The sequence below is a fragment of the Lynx canadensis genome, chromosome D3 (assembly GCF_007474595.2).
Source record: "Lynx canadensis isolate LIC74 chromosome D3, mLynCan4.pri.v2, whole genome shotgun sequence".
NCBI classification, from domain to species: Eukaryota; Metazoa; Chordata; class Mammalia; order Carnivora; family Felidae; genus Lynx; species Lynx canadensis.
The window spans coordinates 86,874,165-86,896,822 of record NC_044314.2 but is presented as its reverse complement, the minus strand read 5'-3'; the positions used below and the strand labels follow the sequence as shown (position 1 = coordinate 86,896,822).

The window sequence follows — 22,658 nt, the reverse complement described above, 5'->3', positions numbered from 1 at the left end:
ACAGTTCCCCACTGATAAAGAACAAGGTCCAAACCCCTCTTAAGGCATCCCTTGGATGGACCTTGATCTATCTTTTAGGCTCACCTCCTGCTAAACCTGCATACAAACCTCCCACACCCCTCAGGCTGATGAACTCCTGCTTTGCAAGTCTGGTAAAAAGAAAACACCACCCCTTTTGTGGGGGCACAAGCAGTGGGAGATTTTCTGTTCCTCTGGCAGGCCCAGAGGAATAATTTGCGAGATACCTTAATTTGCTGATGTCTTTTTTCCGAGTGAGGCATGAGCATCAGACAGGCTAGTGCAAAAGCCGGAAGCTCTAACTGGACATACTGCCTGGCAACCGCAATCATGTCGAGATCATCTGAAACTGGGCATCTTCAAGAGAGCACGTGAATTTATTAGTAATTTGTCAGATTCACGATATTATGTTGAGTCTTCCAGCTTTCCACAACTGTTACCTGATTGTGCTTTCAATGATTTTAAACATTACAGTGCCGGTGCATCACATACACTTAGTAATGAGTAACTTGAGTCTTCTTCGTGGAACAAAATATCCCACCCACTGGAACACAGAGCACTGACTGCCGCTATGATCATGTCTGAGGCCCACACATGCTTAAAGACACATTCTCAGAAGACTCAAAATCTGTGAGACAACACTTCATGATTTCAGGTAGTGATAAAAATACTCCTGATGTACATTAAAACTAATTTTAGGGAATGCTTATCGAGTATCAGTTTACGAGTTGCACTGCATGTGGAAAGCAGGCGTTGTGAAAATAAGAGATATTTTATTTTAAAAACAAGTGGTATGTTTAACTTCTCAAGAAAAATGAGTTACTCATTTAAAGAGGTTTATTAAAAAGAAATTTCATAAACAACACATATGATTTTGAGGGGGTAGGAAAACAATTATTTTACTTACTCTAAAACAGCGATGAGACTCTCTCGACAATCTGATAACTGACTGGGGCTCAGAGGACAAGATGCTGAAAAGAAACAATAATGTGTACACACACACACACACACACACACAAAGCTATAAAACGCTACTGTCAATGTTTCAGGGGAGAGAAAAATACCTGAAAGTAGGGGTATCTGAACCACACGCTGCCAAGCTTTGCTGAAGTAGGGAACCTGGGGAAACAAGCATGTTATAGGATTTGCGCCACAGTCTCTCGGTTTTGCGGTCACAGAATTATATACTTAGAGCATATGTTCTGGATCTTAAGACCAAAAACATAAATTGGTATCTCCTTATTCAAGACGGTTAGATTTTAGGATAATACTCTTTCCTTCTCTCTCTTTTTTAAAGTAAACTCTGTACCCAATGTGGGGCTCAAACTTGATCTCATGATCCTGAGATCAAGAGTCACATGCTCTACTGATTAAGCCAGCCAGGGGTCCTTGGATAATTCTCTTCATAAGTGTATAGTTCAGGATCTTATTACACAATCTTGGCTGATTTGTTATGGTTTTGTGTGGGGGAAAAAAGTGTCAGAAAACAAAACTCACACTGTTGTGTGCCACAAGCTGTGTGAGAGTCACAGGAAAGGGGCAACCAGACAAGAGAAAGGATTTCAAAAAGGAATAAGGCAACAACATACATTTCCACTCATAGGAGAGGGGTTAAATGACTCAGGATATATTTTGCTCCATATTATGGAGAATAATTAAGAGTTCAAAGTCATGGGGCACCTGAGTGGCTCAGTTGGTTAAGCGTCCAACTTTGGCTCAGGTCATGGTCTTGAAGTTCATGGGCCTGTCTCAGGCTCTGTGTTGACAGCTCAGAGCCTGGAGCCTACTTTGGATTCTGTGTCTCCCTCCCTCTCTGCCACTCCTCTGCTCGCACTCTGTCTCTCTCTCTCTCTCAAAAATAAACAAACACATACAAAAAAAGAGTTTAAAGTCATGAGATACCAAAAAGACTAAATGTAGAAGTTTCATAAGATCCAACAATTCCACTCCTAAGCATATGTTCGAGAGAAAAACACACATCCACATAAAAACTTGTATACAAATGTTCACGGGGCACCATTATTCATAATAACCCAAATACCCTTCAACTGATGAATAGACAAATAAAATGCAGGTGTGTCCACACAGTGCACATGAGTCAGCAGTAAAAAGGAATGAGGCCCTGACACCCACTCCCATGCAGATGAACCCCGAAAACATGACACCGAATAAAAGGAAAACAGAAGGCCACGTGGTGCAGGATTCTGTTGATATGACATGTCCAGCACAGACACTTCCAGGGGCGGGAGAGGGAGGAATAGCGAGTGACTGTTAATGGCTATGGGGCATACTTCCGGGGTGAAGAAAATGTTCTAGAATTAGATAGTGGTGATAGTTGCATAACATCGTGAATATACTAAAAACCACTTAATTATACACTTTATTTACTTTTTTGGGAAAGGTTTTTTTGTTTTTTTTTTAAGTAATCTCTACCCTCAACGTGGGGCTCGAACTAAATACCCTGAGATCAAGAGTCACATGGTCTTCTGACTGAGCTAGCCAGGGGCCCCTTAGCTGTACATTTTAAAAGGGTACATTTTAGGGGCCCCTGGGTGGCTCAGTTGATTAAGCATTTGACTCTTGATTTCTGTTCAGGTCATGACCTCAGTTCGTGGGATCGAGCCCCATATCAGGTTCTGTGCTGACAGCATGGAGACTCTTGAGATTCTCTCTTTCCCCCTCTCTCTGCCCTTACCCTGCTTATGCTCACACACTTGTTCTTTCTCAAAATAAATAAATATTAAAAAACAAATAAAAGGGTAAGTTTTACATGGTAATTACATCTCAATTGAGAAAATAAAGGTAGGGGGGCACCTGGGTGGCTCAGTTGGTTGAGCTTCTGACCAGCTCAGGTCATGATCTCACGGTTCATGAGTTCGATCCCCCATCGGGCTCACTGCTCTTAGCCCGTCAGTGCACAGGCTGCTTCAGATCCTCTCTTCCTTTCTCTCTGCCCCTCCCCACCTTGTGCTCTCCCCAAAATAAATAAATAATAATTTTAAAAAATTAAAAAGAAAAAAAAAAAAAGGTGGGTCTCTGATCTCTATGGAACTATCTCCAAAACACCAATGTTATGTGGAAAAAACACTTTATCTAGAATGTGATTGCATGTACATGTACAAAAATGTATATATCCCTCCCCCCACACTTATATGCTACTAGGAAAGTTCTAGAAGAAAACATAAGAAACTATAAACAGTAGTTACTTCTGGGGAGATAATTTTGAAGGGAAATGGTAAAGGAGAATTTTCAAGTTTTACTCAGCATGTTTCAATGTTGTTCTAATTTATTAAGCTACGAATAGATGATATATTTCTACATTACATATTATAACAATTATGTGGTATACAACTTGTGAAATTTAGAAAAGATGAATAAGTCATTATGTCTGATTTAAAGATCTTCTAAGTTCAAGAGGGGCAGGAATATATGCTTAAAACAAATTATACCATGGCAGGTGTTACAGCAGAACCAGTGTTTTGAGAGCATAAATGAAGATGCAGCTCAGGAGGCCTGGAGAACACGGGCAAGTGATGTCCTCAAGTGACCTCTGAACTAAGTATTCTGGGTCCCAGCACCATTTTATTTTTTAAATGTCTATGTATTTGTGGGGGAGGGGGAGGCAGCAGAAGGGCACAGAGAGAAAGAGAGAGAGAGAGAGAGAGACGGAGAGAATATCCCAAGCAGGCTCTGTCAGTGCAGAGCCTGATGAGGGGCTCGAACTCACGAACCACATGATCATGACCTGAGCTGAAATCAAGAGTCAGATGTTTAAGTAACTGAGCCACACAGCGCCCCCTGGCACCATTTTAACAGGACATCAGGTCTGTTCTTTTTTTTAAATTTTTTTAACGTTTATTTATTTTTGAGAGAGAGAGGGAGAAAGAAAGAGAGAGAGAAAGAGCGAGAGAGAGAGAGACAGAGAGAGAGAGAGAGAGAGAGAGAGAGAGCATGAGAGGCAGAGGGGCAGAGAGAGAAGGAGACACAGAATCTGAAGCAGGCTCCAGGCTCTGAGCTGTCAGCACAGAGCCCGACGTGGGGCTCGAACTCACAGAGTGCAGATCATGAGCCGAAGTGAGAGGCTTAACTGATTGAGCCACCCAGGCGCCCCAGGTCCATTCTTTTAAACATTTTTTTTTTTAAGTTTATTTATTTTGAGAGAGACACACGCAGAGAGAGCATGTGAGCAGGGGAGGGAGGGAGGGTGGGAGGGAAGGAGTGAGAATGAGAGAGAGTGAGAGTGAGAGAGAGAGAGAGAGAGAATATCCCAAGCAGGCTCTGCACTGTGACTGCACAGCCCAGACATCAGGTCCATTCTTCACTTGAGCCGGTGACTTCACCCAGTGCACCCAGCAGCCACAGGCCGTCAAGTATAAAGATTAAGTTCTATAAAATTTATTTTAGAAAACTACATACCTGCCATAACGAATGGACACTAGAAATGGCGGTTAAAACTTTCCTTAGATAGGGGATCTGTGAAAACAATAAAATACAGTTCTGAGTATCACTAAAATGGAAAGCTTCAACATGAAATATCGGATTCTTAAATTTTCAAAAGAGGTATCAGTAAAATGTATCCACCATGAGAACCAAAGAAATTCACTTCCTAAATCACAAATATCAAAAAAGGGCAGGGAAGCTTCCATTTCTTTCCAGCGAAATTTATGTCAGTTTTGAGTTAGCACTTCCTCTGGCCTAACACCAAGTTAAGTTTGGCACGAACCCAACAAGTCCATGTTTGCAGCGTACATCTGTTCGATAACAAGCATCAGTGCAGAATGCTTAAGAGATGCTATGAGAAAGCTTTAACACACTGCAGTCTAGGGCACTGAGTCTCACCATATTGAAGCCAAGAAGCTTCTGCAAGAGTCCATTCCAAAGCTGCAGGTCATAGATTTTGTACTCCAAACAAAGTTCAGTCACCAATCTTACTGCCTAAAGCAGAAGAGATGTTAAAAAAAAAATCATACTTATTCAAAAACAAACAACAAAAACCCATACTGCTTCAAGACACCAGGAAAGCAAAGCACCTTTGGAAAAGGTAGGGTGGTCACACACAAAATGTTTATAATCTAGATGTGTTCTATTGCCTAATTTCAGTGAAGCCCTCCTATCTCTCTAATGAAAGTAAAAAAGATTAAGATTATTCTCTTTCTTTCTTGCTGTCATGGATTCAAAGAGCATCTTGGGGCTTCCCTGTCTTTTTTCTATCCAAGATCAGTTTGCCTGTTGGCCTCATAACCCTCACGCCCTAGGCTCCAACTGCCTCGGAGACTAAATTCCCACAGGCAATGAGGAAGAAAAGAAGTGACGTCCCTCCTGACATAGGGACACTCTCTGTCCCTACCCATCTGGATGAGGACACACAAGCCTTGAGAAGGGATTACAAAAGTGTCCCTTTGTGGGTGGAGATTAGGCCCTAGGCTTTAAGGGGCAGAGGTAAGGGGATCCTACAAGTTGCCTGTCACCTGTCAGGATAGGAAAGTAGAAACAGTCTCAGAGCAGCAAATTTGTTCAAGAATGAAGAGTTTCTCTGGTTTTAGGCATCTGAGTGAAAACAAGGGTATCTGAGAAGATGGGGACCCCACCCTCAGACAACTCCATGTACATACCATGGATTCATGGCTGTGGTTTTTCCATAGACCCTTAATCATTCCTTCTTTAGGACTGTTGCAAAATAATTCATATGTGATGGGGATATTCAAAGTCTCAAATGATGCCAGAAAAGTTATACATTTCAAATAAGATCTGGAAAACAAAGGCATTTATGGGACTCATTCTTACAGGCCACATTTACATTTAAGATAAAAACCACCAGAGGGCAATTATTAAGCCTGTTTGTTTTTAAATGTCTATTTTTTAGGCTTCTAAATATATTCACTGAATATAATATTAGAAATAAATCAATATGAGCAAGATCAAGAAAACATTCAGTTCCTAAATGCCTCAAAAAACTAGGGAAACAAGATGTTCCCAGAGGCCTACATCCCCTTTGCCAAAAGGTCAAGGGCACTCAAGGCATAGCATTCTAATGAACTCTCACAAACTAAGGGGTTTAAATGTTACATTTCCAAAGAACCCATCTGTTTCCTATTAATACAATTTAAAAATTTCTACTTACTTCACTTCTTGCATGGGTTTTTTGAAGAGAGATTCTATAGTTTCCTTGTCGGCCAAATATAGGAGACACTGAAGAGCTCGAGCTCTGTGGGCAAAAGTTAACTGGCGCACACCCAGCGTCTGTAAAACCAATGCAAGTTTGCAGAGACACATGCATGTTGCAGCTGGGTACATGAGTTTCAACTTAGGTAGCATAAGCATCGTGAAAAACAAAAATTAAAGTCAATCTCTGCCCTTAGGGAGCCAGTGGTTCTCAAAGCGTGGTCCACAGACCCTTGGCAGACATTCCTCAAACTCTTATAGGAGGGAAAGGGTCAAAGTTACTTTCACAGCATCACAAAGATATTATTTGCCTTTAGGCTGTGTTCATACTTGCACTGGTGGGTGAAAGTGTTGGCACTAATCACAGGAACACGCGGTTGCTGGGGCAGCTGTGGTGTGCATCACAGCCATGCATGCACAGTATTGAAAACCAAAGGTGACTTCCACTTAACAAGGTTCTCGACAGAGCGGTAAAAATTAGTTTTACGAAACCTCACCTCTTGAATACGTTGAGTTCACACTTGAATACATATTAATTAATTAAAATGTATTCATCAATGTGTGTGACCGAATGGGAAGTACACGTAAAGCACACTGCAGTCTTACGATTTATGAATAGTTGTGAGCTGAAGCAGCCACTTTAAATGGAACGTCATTTTTACTTGAAACAATGACTATCAGATAAACTAATATGAGAAAGAAAGAAAGAAAGAAAGAAAGAAAGAAAGGGAAAGAAAGAAAGAAAGAAAGAAAGAAAGAAAGAAAGAAAGAAAGAAAGAAAGAAAGAAACCCTCCCCTTGCTGTTGAGGGCATATAATCAAGCATCTTAGATTTCCCTCTTTTCTTCCTTCTATCCAAGACCTATTTGCCTCCTGGCTCTTTCTCTCCGTTTCTGCCTCAGAACATTTCCATGGGCAAAAGCCTGAAGGCCAAGGAAGTAGTGTTGCCTTTAGGGAAAAGGGAAAGTTTAGTGCAGCTAACATTTAGTGGGGAGGGAGGGAGGGAGGCACAAGTAGAGGGTGAAGTAGGTCCTGCAGGGCGTTGAGACCAGTTGGTTTGGCCCCTGGTATTAGGAATGTTGTCCAACCAAGGAGTTAATAACTTTAAATGCAGATAACCGTGGGAACTGTCAATTGGTTCAGTTTGCCAAACAGGATGTTACGGAAGCTAGCACCTAATAGAGCCTGCAGATACTATAGTCCTGATTACCAAGGAAAATACGTAGTACTTTAAGTTAAATGTGTAAGTGAGCATTATCGTAACCATCCCCTAATGGTATCAAGCATGGTAAATACGCAGGAAGAAAAGGGTAAGCTGAGACTCTGTGTCCAGGGCTTACAGTTGTCGCTGATGTTGCAAACACGAACAGCATTCTTGAACTGTAATCAATCGGGCGAGACAGAAGGAGATACAGGACTCTGGGGAAAAAATATTTTAAATTACATTTGGATTTTAATTTAGTGATCGGTTACCCAAACAACAGACCTTTTGCTGTCCATGGAAAAAGTTACCAGACATCCCAAACATGGGCCTGAAGGATTATGGGTCAAGAACATTTTTGCTTTTCCACTGAATGGATGCTTATGCTTTTCTTGAGTTGCAGGCATAGCTAAAGAAAATAAATACGATAAATGCCAGGCCCCAGTCTTCTCATCTATAAAATAGCCAATCTCTGATAATTTAAATTCTATTTAAGAAATTAATACAAACTATAGCTGCAAAGTACATTGGATCCTACACATGGAAAATTCTATTTTAGTTCACAGGACCTTGTTAAGTGGCACAATTCAACCTCTAGACTCAGGCCTGACTGGCCCCCCTCCAGAGAAGGGCAAGATGGATGGGGTGGGCAGGGTACCAGGCAAAGGAGAGGGTGGAGCTTTCAGTGGGAAATGGCAGGAAGCTACAAAATTAGTATGAAGTATCCCTTTGGGATCTCCTAGGGATTTTTTTTCGTTCTTTGAATTGTTTCTCTGTGAGGCTTTCCATCGTGGCTGGTTCAGTTAGACACGGCAGGATGAATCTACCTGTTGCTTAGACAAAGGTACCCCTGTGTTTCAAAGACTAAGCAAGGACAAGGTGGGGTCCACAGGAAAAGAGGACATAGAAGGGGTGGTAAGCCACCTCTGCCCAAACCAGGAGAAATTCTTCTCTTGGGTTTGCCTTTTCACATCCTCTCTATCAGATCCAGGGCAGACGCAGGGTGTAAGGCTTCACAAGTGACTTGACCTACTTTTGGTCTAGACCAGGAATGGCAAAAAGCTGGCACGCATGTCACCACTCCCTCTCCTGTGCCTGTGCCAAGCATCATTAATGGATTACCATATCCTTTTAGATTTGGGCCCAGATATGGTCAGCAAGCCATGACCAATCAGATTTAGCATGTTAGATGAAGCCAACGTGCCTTCCTTGGTCTCAGTCTTAGGTTAGAAGGGGAAAGGAATGCTGGTGGCCCATACCTGAACCAGCCCAGCTCACGTGGCGGACAGAATACATAGGGGTCTGGGGCCAGAGTCCTAGACTAGCAAATAAGAATACTCCTTTGTTTGAGGTGCATTCTCTGCTAAAGAACCCTCAACATCAGTAGGGACTCACTGAAGGTTCAGAAATTCTGGATCTTGGTTGTTTATTCCACTGGAGATAGTTGTACATATTCATGGCCATATATCAATGAAGTGATTCTTCTCAGAGACTCTGACCCAAATTATAGGAAGAAAAGTCTTTTCAAAACCAACCTCTGACAGATTTGTTTTAAGACTCCTACTGGGCAACAAGATACAGACACATCTAAGTAAAGAAAGAGTACCTTCGGAGTGCTTCATCTTCTTGAAGTTCAAATAATTCTGACGGTTTCTTGAAAAAGTGAAAAACAAAGTCAAAAAACTAAAAGTTTGTGGACTATAGAAGCTAACACAACCTATTAGGTGAAAAACCCAATACACAGAATTGTTTACATAGAAGACATTAGAGTGTAACCCATTACTTCATGAAAAAACTTTTCCTTTCAAAATTAGTTTCCTCACATTACTCAGTCAACAAATATTTACTGAGCACTTACTATGTGCCAGGCACAATCCCAGGCTTGTGGGTTGCCTGAGTGAATGAAACAGATGTTCCTGTCCTCCTGGCGTTTACAGTCACTGGATAATTTTTAAAAGGAAAGGACTCCATGGATTTTAAATGAGTCCTTGAGTAATTCAGTACAGATTTACTGGGACTTACAAAGCAATGTGCAAGATGCTATGGACAGTCCCAGTTCCTGGCTTCAGGGTGCTTTTGTTCAGTTCCTCGAATTTATGTATAAGTTAAAACACATCGGTTTCTGAGTCAACCACAGATTCTATGAGGCCTAGATATGCTTCCGTTTCCATTGAAGCACAGTCCTTGTTCTTTGCAAACATTTAATAAATACTTGCTAAATTGGATGCTAAGGGATATAAAAAATAATTAAAAACCTAATGTCATTTCAGTTATAATATTTGTTGACACATACATTTTTTTTCAAGCATATCTGCCTACGTGGATAGAGGAAGGCTCCCTAATTGAGTTCTGCCTGAAAACGCAGAAGTACTGCAGAAAATTCTGTGTTGGGATTGCTGAATCCCAGCATAAATGTCAGTGATACTACTTCTAACACTATATGCCTCCTGATGTGATACAGTGAAAAAAAAAAACACATTACCTATATGGTATCCTTGCCCAAAACACATAACCTGAATCTAACCATGAGAAACATCACAAGGAGACATTTTGCAAACCAACTGGCTGGCCCCCTTTAAAAACATCAATATCCCATCACAGTAAAATAGACTAGAGTAAGAATCATCAATAGATGCTAAATTGGATTATGTGTCGTAGGGAAAGGAGTTTGAGGAGGAACAAGTTATTAAACTGTCTCAAAACACCTCCCCTAATAGTTACAAAAGGAAATACAGTAACTATGTAATATGGACACTGACAACATCTTAACCAGGTTATTTAAACTCACATCACCTATTCTGGCAAACGGACATCACGTGCCTCCAAATGTCATACCCTGAGAAGCACACGGTATCACTTAAGTAGGATTCTGGCCCAAAATGCATCATTAGAATCTTATCATGAGGAAATATCAGACAAACACAAATTGAAGGATAACTTCTAAAACAAATGGTCTGTACGCTCCAAGAATATCAGGGGTGCCTGGGTGGCTCACTGGGTTAACCGTCTGACTTCAGCTCAGGTCATGATCTCAGTTTGTGGGTTTGAGTCCTGCATCGGGCTCTGTGCTGACAGCTCAGAGCCTGGAGCCTGCTTCAGATTCTGTGTCTCCCCTCCTCTCTGCCTCTCCCCAGCTCTCTGTGTCTCTCTCTCAAAAGTAAATAAACATTAAAAAAAAATTTTTTTTTTTAAAGTCAGGTGTCATGAAAGACAAGGAAAAGCTATGGAACTATTCTAGATTAAAAGAGATTAAAGATGGGGCATCTGGGTGGCTCAGTTGTTTGAGCGTCTGACTTTGGCTCAGGTCATGATCTCATGGTTTGTGAGTTCCAGCCCCGCGTCGGGCTCTGTGCTGACAGCTCAGAGCCTGGAGCCTTCTTCAGATTCTGTGTCTCCCTCTCTCTGCCCTTCCCCCACTCATGCTCTGTCTCACTCTGTCAAAAATACATAAACATCAAAAAAATGTTTTAAATAAATAAATAAAAGAGATTAAAGATATGACAAATACATGCAATGTATAGTCTTAGACTAGACCCTGGTCCAGGGGGAGAAAGTTCCTTAAAAGAGCACTATTGGGCCAATTCATTAAATTATAATGTGGACCACAGATTCAAGCCTATGTTTGTACTGTATCAATAGTGTACCAATTTAAAGTTATCTAATTTTGATAATTATACTGCGGTGAAGTAAGAGAAAAGCCTTGTTCTTAGGATATACAGACTTGTTAAGGGGTGAAAGGGGATGCCACATACCATTAATTCTCAGACGGTCCAGAAAAATACCATAAATATACATATTATAGGGCAAAGCAAATATGGCAAAATGTTAAACATCAACAGAGTTGGGTGAAGGGTGTACAGGAATTCATTCACACTACTGCAACTTTTCTGTATGTTTAAAATTATTTCAAAATAAAATTATCACATGAATCTAAGAAAAATAAAGTTAATCACATGAATCTAAGCACAGACCACTTCTTTTATACAAGAGTTCATCTGAAATCACCAATTAAAAGGTAAAATAGTGGCAAAACAATATTTAAATAGAAAGAAAAAGGAAATAACCTCATGAAGACTCATCTGATAACAGAAGGTATTAAAAGCAGCAAACATTCCTTGTGTTAAGTCTGAGCTCCTAATCCGAAGGTTCTATCAATGCAGAGCCAGCAGAAAGGACAAGAGAACCTCTCAGAGGACGGACTGACCTCACCAGGCTTTGTGGACGGGCACAGCCACTTCTCCAACAACATGTCCCAGACTTTCTCCAAATTAATTTCGTTAACTTCGGCAATTTCTTTGGCAGCTGCGTGAATATCTAAGATATTCAAAATAAAGAGTTTAAAAAAAGAGAAACCCAAGTTTTCAGTGCAAGATAACTGGGAATCAAAATGACAGTTCTCCCTGAGCAGAAAGATAAATTGTGCTTTGTCCTCACCGGGATATTCTTTGCTGGAGGAATTCTGAATTCTTTGACTTATGCTAGGATGCTCGTACAGACTGACGATGAGATGTGCAGGCTTTCCTATCACTCTTAGATATTCCGCGGTGTTTAGCTTGTGGGCTATGAGCACGGCTTCAGTGCCTGATCGCCGGTACTGAATATGAAGCTTCTTCAACAAAGCCTCTGCTTTTTCACGCGTTTCATCCTTAAAAAAAAAAATCCCAAGCAGGGATTCCAAGAAAAGGTCACATTCTAAAACCTCAGGTGAGGTGAAGAATCCATCTTTATCAATCAAGGTCCCTCCCTGCCTTAGTTACATCCTTACATAGCTACACAACTTCTCATCTTCTTTATCCATTTTAGGCATCCAACCCTTAAAGATGCCATCAGCAGGGCGGGATGAGAAGGTGGGCCAGGGAGCACACTATGTAAATGAAAAGAGAGGAGCCTTCCATTGTACAGTTCAGACTCACCTGACATGGGATATTCTGTAGCCATCTCTCAGCTAAATACAGGCAGAATTTCAAGCTGGACATTTTGAAGGAACCTGAACAGATAAAAAAGAGATTTATAAACAAATCATAATCCTTTTAAGATAAATGTATTTTAATCAAATTATCAAGGTGTTTTTTTTTTAATACAAGAATGCATACTCAGAGAAAAAACATAATTTAAACAGAAGGATACAAAGTAAAAAGTAAAAGTCCAAAGGCTCCTCTTCAGCTTCTATTCCTTCAGAAGTTTCCCCTGTGTGTGTCTGTGTGTACACGCACACATTTTAACCCCAACAGGCTAAGATCATACATGTGGTATTTATTGTCCACTGTTCTGACTTAATATACACCTTGGGTATCTTTCCAAATCAACTATATAGTATTATATTCTATGCATATGCTCTATTTTTAAAAACAAATTCCTTGGGGCGCCTGGGTGGCGCAGTCGGTTAAGCGTCCGACTTCATCCGGGTCACGATCTCACGGTCCGTGAGTTCGAGCCCCGCGTCGGGCTCTGGGCTGATGGCTCAGAGCCTGGAGCCTGTTTCCGATTCTGTGTCTCCCTCTCTCTCTGCCCTTCCCCCGTTCATGCTCTGTCTCTCTCTGTCCCAAAAATAAATAAACGTTGAAAAAAAAAAAATTTAAAAACAAATTCCTGACAAATGAGCATTTTAAAAAAACAGTTATTTTTTAGGGGTGACTGCGTGGCTCAGTTGGTTAAGCATCCAACCTCAGCTCAGGTCATGATCTCACGGTTCGTGGTTTCAAGCCCTACGTTGGGCTTTGTGTTGACAGCTCAGAGCCTAGAGCCTGGAGCCTGTTTCAGATTCTGTGTCTCCCTCTCTCTCTCTCTGCCCCTCCCCTGCTTGTGCTCTGTGTCAAAAATAAATAAATATTAAAAAAATAACTAAAAAGTAGTTATTTTTGACTTCTGTTACAACTAAAAACATGGCAATAAGTGCCTGTGTTTGTGTGCTTATTTGGTTATGCAAGAACATGTAAGGATTCATTACTAGAAGCAGGAGTACCTGTTACGAAGCAATTTCTATTCCTACAGACAAGGTAGAGAACACCCACATCCCTGCACCCTGATAAGCTGCAAAAGGAGCCTTGCTGACTTCACTGGAGCCTTTCAACATTCAGCAAATTTTAATCATTTCAGCAATGCACCAAGTGAAGAGAAAGGGCACATAACATTTTTAACTACCATCAATAGTTTTAAATGCCCCTTCTCAAAGATAGGTAAGGAGTAAATTTTTTTATTGCAAGTTCAAAATAAGCCGACAATTTCGAGCCCACTTAGAGGAAGAATCCATACCTTCTGGGATATCCTGGGCAAGACTGATGCCAATAGCTACAGCCCACTCTGGGTTAACTATAGACAATAAGTAGGACTCGATGGTTTGAGTGATCTTAGTTATTTCCTTGTTAATCAGTGTTGAGGATTTAGCTTGTGTTAACTTCAGAAGCTTTGGCTTCAGTTTTTTTTCAAAAACATGTTTGGCTGTAGACACATACAGAGTGTCCAAAGAGAACTTCAAAGAGAGGAAAAGAAAAGTTAAGGCTGGGGGCACCTGGGTGGCTCAGTCGGTTAAACATCGGACTGATTTTGGTTCAGATCATGATCTCATGGTCGTGAGATCAAGCCCTGCAAAGGGCTCTTTGCTAGGAGTGCAGAGCCTGCTTGGGATTCTCTCCCTCTCTGCCCCTCCCCTGCCCCCAAATAAATAAACATTAAAAAAAATATACTTAAAAGAAAAAACTTGAGGTTGATTTACATGCTCGCCTTTAAGGGTTTTACATGAAAGTAGTACAAAATCCTTCTACAAAGGTCTGAGTTAACTAGAGGGTATAAAGGTATGTTTGACCAAGTCTCAACCCATTACCTTCATTAATTTACAAATTAGGAGCAGTGTTGGGAAAGATTCTTCACTGAGTTCTGTAGCTAAAAAAGAAACAAGAAAATTATGATTTGCTTAAGAAAACAAATTTGGCTATTCAGTAAAATTCGTAAGAAGTTAAGGAACATACAGAGAATTTTCCAGAAGTTCTGTGCTGTGCCAAAGAATATTAGGTGAAAAGGCAGTCTAGTTTGGGCAGCTGATGGCAAACTTATCACATGCTCCAACATATACTGATATTCTAGGTCCACCGGAGGAGATATTCTTCTGTATGATTTCAAATGTTTCAGAAGACTCAATGCCTATATTAAAATATAAACGTATTTTCTTGTGAGCTTAAACCAATCCTGTTTCTTAACTCTCTAACTTGATCGTGTCATAGAATTCCATTCCTGAGATGGTCTTGTTTTCATTAAGAGAACCAAAACCTTTTGTAGTTTTACCTCTAAGATTATCTTTCTAAACCACAATTTATATGATGATTAAAGAAATTATACTCAGAGAAACTAATGGAACCCTGTTATTGGTGGGATTTTTGTAAGTGAGTCTGAAAGTTTCCCATAACCTCTTCAAACAGTCTGAGGGAGATCTCAAAAATACTGGATTTCATTTTAAAAAGGTAGGCAGTAGGTCTAAAATTAATCCTCTATACACTTACATCTCTTTAGGCTTATAACTGATATTATGGGTGCTTGTATAATTTTTTGAATCAACCCATTTTCTTTTAATGTTTAAATCCATTTTAAAAAGATACAAAAGCTACTATGACCAAAATTCAGAAAAGACTAAGAAGTTACTGAAAGTACTAGAATTGAGTCAGCCCTACCTACTAATATAGAAAGTGGAATCTAACTCTGGGTCCCACATACTACTTCTTCTTTTTTTTTTTTTTTTTTGTTGTTGTTGTTGTCGAATCACAAAAATTTTGCTTTAATTCTTCTAAATTAGTCCTTTAGTGACTTCATGATCTTAGACAAATTTAAACTGCCTCAGTAAAGCCAAAATAGGATTAAGATAAACGATAAAATATGAAGAGCATGAGAAGTATTTATTTACAGAAAGCATGAGTGGCAGAGGGGCAGAGAGAGAGGGAGACAGAGAATCCAAAGCAGGCTCTAGTCAGTGCCAAACCCCATGCTGGGCCTCGAACCCACAAACTGTGAGATCATAACCTGGGCCAAAGTCAAACACTTAACTGGCTGAGCCACCCAGGCACCCTGAGCGTGACAAGTCTTTTTACTTCTGTATCCCTTTTAAAGAACCAGGGGCACCTGAGTGGCTCAGTCAGTTAAGTGTCCGACTCTTGATTCTGGCTTAGGTCATGATCTCACAGTTTGTGAGATTAAGCCCCGAGGAGGGCTCTCTGCTGACAGTGCAGAGCCTGCTTGGAATTGTCTCTCCCTCTGCCCCTCCCCCACTCACACGCACGTGCGCACACACACTCTCTCAAAACAAAATATTTTTAAAAATCTTAAAAAAAAAAAGAATAAAAAAAATAAAGAGGAACCAAACGAAAAATGAAGCTCAAAGGACAGTCCAGAAAGGTCCTATAGGACCACAATTTTGTTAAATGATCCAAAAAGAAGCAAAAATATAATTCTAAAATCTACGATACATTAGTTATACCTGATTGATATTAATGTTGGTTATCTTTTCATCAGCTCTTTCTATAACCTTCAGGACCACTTCAATCATTTCGTAGCTGTAGGGATCCAACTGTATAAAAGTAAAAATATGTCAAAACTTAAGATGGTGCCAGGCCAGGTTTTATTATGGTCATCAGTACAGATCAAAAATGTAAAATCTCAGTGTGCCACAGCGTTAGATAATTCTTCTACAAATGAACTGAAATGCTCTTATCTCTAAAATTAGTTGTATCAGGATAAATAAGCCTTAAAATGTCTCAGAAGTGATTTTAAAAAGAAAGCTGTTCCTAGGATACTAAAAATCTGGAAAGAATAAATATATCAAGACTTCATAATTTTGTAAGATCTTTAAATGAAAATTCTATGTCTTCCATTTAGGATGGGAAAAGTATAATAGGAGGAAATGGACATTTTCTTGAAAATTATGTAACTAAAAGTGTGGGCCTCCAAGCAAAAGTTTCTCCAAGTATTCCATTCTGGCTCTAACCACATACTAAAATGCAAAAATTAATTGGGTGGCATCTATATATGTTCATGAAAAGAAAGGAAGTATTCTCTTTGTTCTTTGTTTCTGCCCACACACCATTACTTTTTTTTCATTTCTTAAATGCCAACTCAAGTCACATGAATAACAACACTGAACTAAGTGGGAAGATGATTTCCGTAGTACCTAGAACTTTTGTGAAAGTCTTTATTAATTTTGGCTGAATTTCAGGAAATACTGAAGTATTTCTTGTAGTCTTACAATCTTCCTTGCCCTTCAACCCACCTTTACTCCCCCAACAAACTACTCCTTGACTTAAAAGTTTCAATTCTCAGGAAGATGTCCTAAGAAAATAATCAGTAACTAGAGGCCAAATAGGTATATGTATGTATGGAGATATTCATTGTAGCAATATTTAATAGTAAAATATACAAATAATTTAAGTGTCCATCCCTAAAGGCTTGGTTACAGTATGTTTATCCACACAGTGGAGTAATATGTACCTGTCAAAAATGAGATAGATGTATGTTATTGACACATAATGACAATATGTTCAGTGAAAAAAGGAGAATAACAGAATAGAATATTTAGTCTAAATCAGTCACCAAACTACTAACGTTTTTATCTATGGGAATGGGGTTATAGAGATTTTGCTTTTTGATTAATACTTCTCTCTAGTTTGATCTTTTATAAAGAATGTGTGCTATTTTCAAAAACCTGAAAAACAACGCTATTTCTCTTTTCAGGGAAAAAGGGAGGAAAACTACTACATTAAACTATATTAAAAAGGTAGAAATCTAAAATTACCAAAATTATAAGTTTATAAAAAATACAGGACTTACTTTTCCAGCTTGTTACTCTATGTACCTAAATTAACTAAGGGTAGGAGGGATGTTTGAAGTGACCCGATACATTCAATTCCCCATTCATCTACCTTATGCAGTATTCCACTAAGACTGATGACCAGATCTTTTGTGCTCGTCAGTAGAGGAACCATTTCCAGGGCTTTGGCCAGGAGCTTGGGGTGCTGCTGCTTTGCAGACTGTGTGCTCATGTCTCCCTGGCCTTGGCTGGCATTGGTGTTGTGTAGCAGTGTTTCGATGAATAGCTGGAGAGCTGCATCACAGTCCAACTGAAATGTGCTAGAAGAAGTATTCAAATACAGGCTAACTTCTCTCCATGCATGTGTTTCCATACAATTTCTCACTGACACACTCCCATCGAACCCTCTCATTGTCCAGCCTCATTATCAGATCACATACACATCATCAAGAGTCAACTGCTGTCTTTAAAAAATCAGATCTTGGGGGCACCTGGGTGGCTTAGTCGGTTAAAGCGTAGGACTCCTGGTTTCAGTTCGGGTCATGATCTTGCAGTTCATGGGTTCCAGCCCTGCATCAGGCTCCATGCTGGCAGTGTGGACTGCTTGGGATTCTCACTCTCTCCCTCTCTCAAAAACTAAATACACTTAAAAAAACCCAGATCTTGGGGCCCTTTGGGTAGCTCAGTTGGTTAAGCACCTGACTTGAGCTCAGGTCATGATCTCATTGTTGGTGGGTTCAAGTCCCATGTTGGGTTCTGTGCTGTTAGTGCAGAGCCTGCTTCAGTTCCTCTGTCTCCCTCTCTGTCTGTCCCTCCCCCACTCACACACGCTCTCAAAAATAAACACTAAAAAATTTAAATAAATAAATAAATCATTAGATCTTGGGGTGCTTGGGTGGCTCAGTCAGTTAAGTATCTGACTCTTGATCTCAGCTCAGGTCATGATCTCACAGCTCACCAGATAGAGCCCCACATTGGACTCTGCACTGACACCATGGGGCCTGCCTGGAATTCTCTCTCCTCTCTCTCTCTGTCCATCTCTGCTTGCACTCTGTCTCTCAAAATAAAAATAAAATAAACTTAAAAAAAAATCATGGCCATATAATGGCATAATACTGGGGATAAATTTGTAATAAAATTGAAAATATTTAATAGGGCAATTCCACTTTCACACCCTTCACAAAAAATAGCCAAGATACACATACAAGGATGTCTGCTGCAACAACTGTTTGTAATATTTAAAAACTGAGAGCAATTCAATTATCCATTGAAAAGGGGCTAAATAAGTTATTCATACAAAGGAATACCAGAGTTCAAGAGATACAAAGAAAAGCTATATGTACCAATCTTATAAATATACTGTTAAGTGAATGATGCATGCTATAAAATAGTTTGTAAAATATGATTCTATTTGTGATAAACTTAAAGAATGCATGTTTTTATATGCATAGGGGAAATAAAGGAACAATATAGGCAAAATTCTTTAAACGGTGATTATTCCTGAATGGTAAGATTATATGGAACTTTGATTTTAATATGTTCTATCTTATTAGAAAAATAATAAAGATTTAAAAAATAAGAATGAAATGGAGCTATTATGTGTATTGTGCTAAGTGAAATAATTCAGAGAAAGACAAATACCATATGATTTAACTCATGTGGAATTTAAGAAACAAAACAGATGAACATACGGGAGGAGGAGAAAAGAGAGAGGGAAACAAACCATGAGAGACTCTTAAAGATAGAGAACAAACGGCTGATGGAGAGATGTGAGTGGGAGATGGGCTAGATGGGTGATGGATATTAAGGAGGGCACTTGCTGGGGTGCCTGGGTGACTCAGTCGGTTAAGCGTCTGACTTTGGCTCAGGTCACGATCTCATAGTTAGAGTTTGAGCCCCGCGTCGGGCTCTGTGCTGACAGCTCAAAGCCTGGAGCCTGCTTCGGATTCTATCTCCCTCTCTCTGCCCCTCCCCACTTGCACTCTGTCTGTCTCAAATAAATGTTAAAAAATATTAAAACAGGGGCATCTGGGTGGCTCAGTCAGTTAAGCATCCAACTTCGGCTCAGGTCATGATCTCAAGGTTCTTGAGTTCGAGTCCCGCATTGGGCTCTGTGCTGACAGCTCAGAGCCTGGAGTCTGCTTCAGATTCTGTGATTCCCTCTCTCTCTGCCCCTCACCTGCTCATGCTCTGTCTCTGTCTCTCTCTCTCTCTCAAAAATAAATAAACATTAAAAAAAAAAATTAAAACAAATATAAAGGAGGGCACTTGTTATGATGAGCACTGTGCGTTGTATGTAAGTGATGAATCACTGAATTCTACTTCTGAAACCAATATTGCACTGTATGTTAACTAGAATTTAAATAAAAATTTGAAAAAAATGAAGAATGAAATTATAGACAATTGAAATGCCTTAAGCCCTATTAAGATGATAGCTTAATTTGCTACACAGAATAGCAAATATCAAGAAAAGCTTTAAGTAGGACCATTAAAAAATTTTTTTTGTTTATTTGTTTTTGAGAGAGAGCATGAGTGGGGTAGAGACAGTATTTTAAAACCAGTCACTTGGGGCGCCTGGGTGGCGCAGTCGGTTAAGCGTCCGACTTCAGCCAGGTCACGATCTCGCGGTCCGTGAGTTCGAGCCCCGCGTCAGGCTCCGGGCTGATGGCTTGGAGCCTGTTTCCGATTCTGTGTCTCCCTCTCTCTCTGCCCCTCCCCCGTTCATGCTCTGTCTCTCTCTGTCCCAAAAATAAATAAACATTGAAAAAAAAAAAATTTTTAAAACCAGTCACTTATTATTTGACCTTAAGTGGGTCACTGAATATGGGTTTGTTTTCTCATATATAAATTGGTGCTAATATGCAATAAAAATGTAAAAATTAAATGATGGTGCATGAAAGCACTTTGAAACTAATAAAGTGACAACAAACTGGTCATCCTATTTATTAGATAAACGTCTGAGATATTATTTACTCCTACTTATCACAATAACTTATCTATAAACATTTAGTTTTAGTTTTATTTTATTTGATTGTTATTTAAAAAAATTCTCCCTAAATCATATTAAAAAAAATTTTTTTTAATGTTTATTTATTTTTGAGAGAGACAGAGCACAAGCAGGGGAGGAGCAGAGAGAGAGAGAGAGAGAGAGAGAGAGAGAGAGAGAGAGAGACAGAGACACAGAATCCAAAGCAGGCTCCAAGCTCTAGCTGTCAGCCAGAGCCCAATGCAGGGCTGAAACCCATGAACCGTGAGATCATGACCTGAGCAGAAGTCAGATGCTTAACTGACTGAGCCACCCAGGTGCACCCCCCCACACTTTTCTTTCAATAAGAAACATCATTATCCTTTTTTTTTTTTTTTTTTTTTTTAATTTAAGAGTTTATTTATAAGGGCGCCTGGGTGGCTCAGTCGGTTAAGCATCTGACTCTTGATTTCGGCTCAGGTCATGATCTCACGGTTTGTGAGTTCAAGCCCCACATTGGGCTCTGCACTGACAGTGTTAAGCCTGCTCGATTCTCTCTCTCCTTCTCTCTCTGCCCCCACCTTACTCACTCTGTCTCAAAATAAATAAACTGTTTTTAAGTTTATTTATTTTCAGAGAGGAAGAGAGAAAAGTGGAGAAGGGACAGAGAGAAAGAGAGAGAGAGAGAGAGAGAGAGAGAGAGAGAATCCCAAGCAGGCTCTGCACCACTAGTGTGAGGCTTGAACTCAAGAATCGCAAGATCATGACCTGAGCTGAACTTGGATGCTTCACTGACTGAGCCACCCAGGTGCCTCTAAATCATACTTTTCATTACATCTTTTTTTTTTTCTCTCCATTATATCTTCATTTAAGATTACTTTGCCCCTATGTTGATCTGATTTAGAAGTTCAATTGCTCATAACAATACTACCAAACTTTCCTATCATGGGAATCATCTGGAACTCCTATTACGGATCAGAGTTTGGGGCTTGGCCCAGATCTGCTGAGTCAGAACCACCAGGAAGGGGCCCAAGAATCTTTATTTTTAATCAGGAGCCCCAGGTGATGTTCAACATGAGGCAAGTCTGGGAAACACTTAACCATGAATTTAAAAGGTGATAACCTAAGAGAATTTAATCTAGTTTTGGATTCACTTAGTTTGGAGATAAAAAAAAAAAATCCACAGTCCATAGACTGCATGGAATAATCATCTTTATTACTGTGTTCTTGCAGTAAGGAGTACCAGTTTGTTAACCTAATAGTAAAAATACCACTAAAGTCTAAAGAGTTACCAGCAATATTCCAGAATGAGGCTTGTGTCCATATCTATATTCTCCACAAGAGCTTTAATGAGGTCTTTCTTGGTGAGAAAATGTTGCCTGAAAACCGGCTGGAAAGAAATCTAGAAATAAAAAGAGCAAAACAAAAACCCCAATAAAATGAAAGGTATTAGAATAAGGACACCATGGTGATTTGCCTTTTTATTGTCCTTTTTTACAGAGAAACATTTTTCTAGACTCCTCTAACCCTTTTTTATCCCCCTACCCAACTTGACCATCATTCTGAGATTTCAGGTATATTTGGCTATGGGCCCCAAATCTCTTAATCAGGTTACCCTTTGGTTCTTCACCAATTAGTTGTTAGCAATAACCAGTCCCATTTCTACATTTGAACTAGGCTTCAAAACACATATCCTTTCTGTAGTGATCACATTCCTGATAAACCTATTTGCGAGTAACATAAAATGTTTTTTTTTAATTTTTATTTATTATTTTTGAGACAGAGAGAGACAGAGCATGAACGGGGGAGGGTCAGAGCGAGGGAGACACAGAATCTGAAACAGGCTCCAGGCTCTGAGCTGTCAGCACAGAGCCCGACGCTGGGCTCGAACTCACGGACTGCGAGATCACGACCTGAGCCGAAGTCAGCCGCTTAACTGACTGAGCCACCCAGGCGCTCCAAAATGTTTTAAAGACATAGTGTCAAGAACACAATTCTGTTTGTATTTACAAAGTGAAAAATGACTTTTCCCTAGGAGTTCATAAACTTCAGTATACCTGTGTACACACTGATGTTATCTTTTTAATTTTTAAATTTAAGTTTACTTATTTTGAGAGAGAGTGAGCAAGAGAGAGAGCACACAAGCAGGGAGGGAGCAGAGACGGAGGCAGAGAATCTCAAGCATGCTCTGCACTGTCAGTGCAAAGCCTGATGAAGGGCTCGAACTAACAAACCATGAGATCATGACCTGAGCCAAAGTCAGATGCTTAACCGACTGAGCCACCCAGGCACCTTCACGTTGACTTATCTTCCACCAAACGGCAACAGAAAAGTATGAGGCTAAAGGCTAGGTCTGAAACAGCTTATATGTTAATTAATCCTAGATATAGTTCTATCAGTGGGAAAGCTAAGTAGAAAAAAATGTCAAGCCTCAGGGGTGCATCTGGGTAGCTCAGTCAGTTAAGTGTCCAACTCTTGATTTTGGCTCTGGTCATGATCTCACGGTTCATAGTTCAAGTCCCACAC

The 22,658-nt window shown here is 40.0% G+C and overlaps 1 protein-coding gene across 1 annotated transcript in view; it reads right to left on the bottom strand.

Moving 5' to 3' along the window:
* Positions 1-22,658, bottom strand: part of KNTC1 (kinetochore associated 1) — a 72,392-nt gene that overhangs the window by 5,291 nt on the left and 44,443 nt on the right. Inside the window, exons 43-60 of the mRNA XM_030336843.1 lie at positions 21,425-21,534; positions 17,280-17,487; positions 15,842-15,931; positions 14,346-14,517; positions 14,201-14,259; positions 13,633-13,849; positions 12,294-12,367; positions 11,815-12,025; positions 11,585-11,694; positions 8,987-9,033; positions 7,520-7,598; positions 6,140-6,258; positions 5,631-5,766; positions 4,858-4,953; positions 4,435-4,491; positions 1,083-1,137; positions 926-989; positions 246-375 (exon numbers count right to left, since the gene is read on the bottom strand). Of these exons, the coding sequence (XP_030192703.1) occupies positions 246-375; positions 926-989; positions 1,083-1,137; positions 4,435-4,491; positions 4,858-4,953; positions 5,631-5,766; positions 6,140-6,258; positions 7,520-7,598; positions 8,987-9,033; positions 11,585-11,694; positions 11,815-12,025; positions 12,294-12,367; positions 13,633-13,849; positions 14,201-14,259; positions 14,346-14,517; positions 15,842-15,931; positions 17,280-17,487; positions 21,425-21,534 (2,034 nt within the window). The remainder of the gene's footprint in view (positions 1-245; positions 376-925; positions 990-1,082; positions 1,138-4,434; positions 4,492-4,857; positions 4,954-5,630; positions 5,767-6,139; positions 6,259-7,519; positions 7,599-8,986; positions 9,034-11,584; positions 11,695-11,814; positions 12,026-12,293; positions 12,368-13,632; positions 13,850-14,200; positions 14,260-14,345; positions 14,518-15,841; positions 15,932-17,279; positions 17,488-21,424; positions 21,535-22,658) is intronic.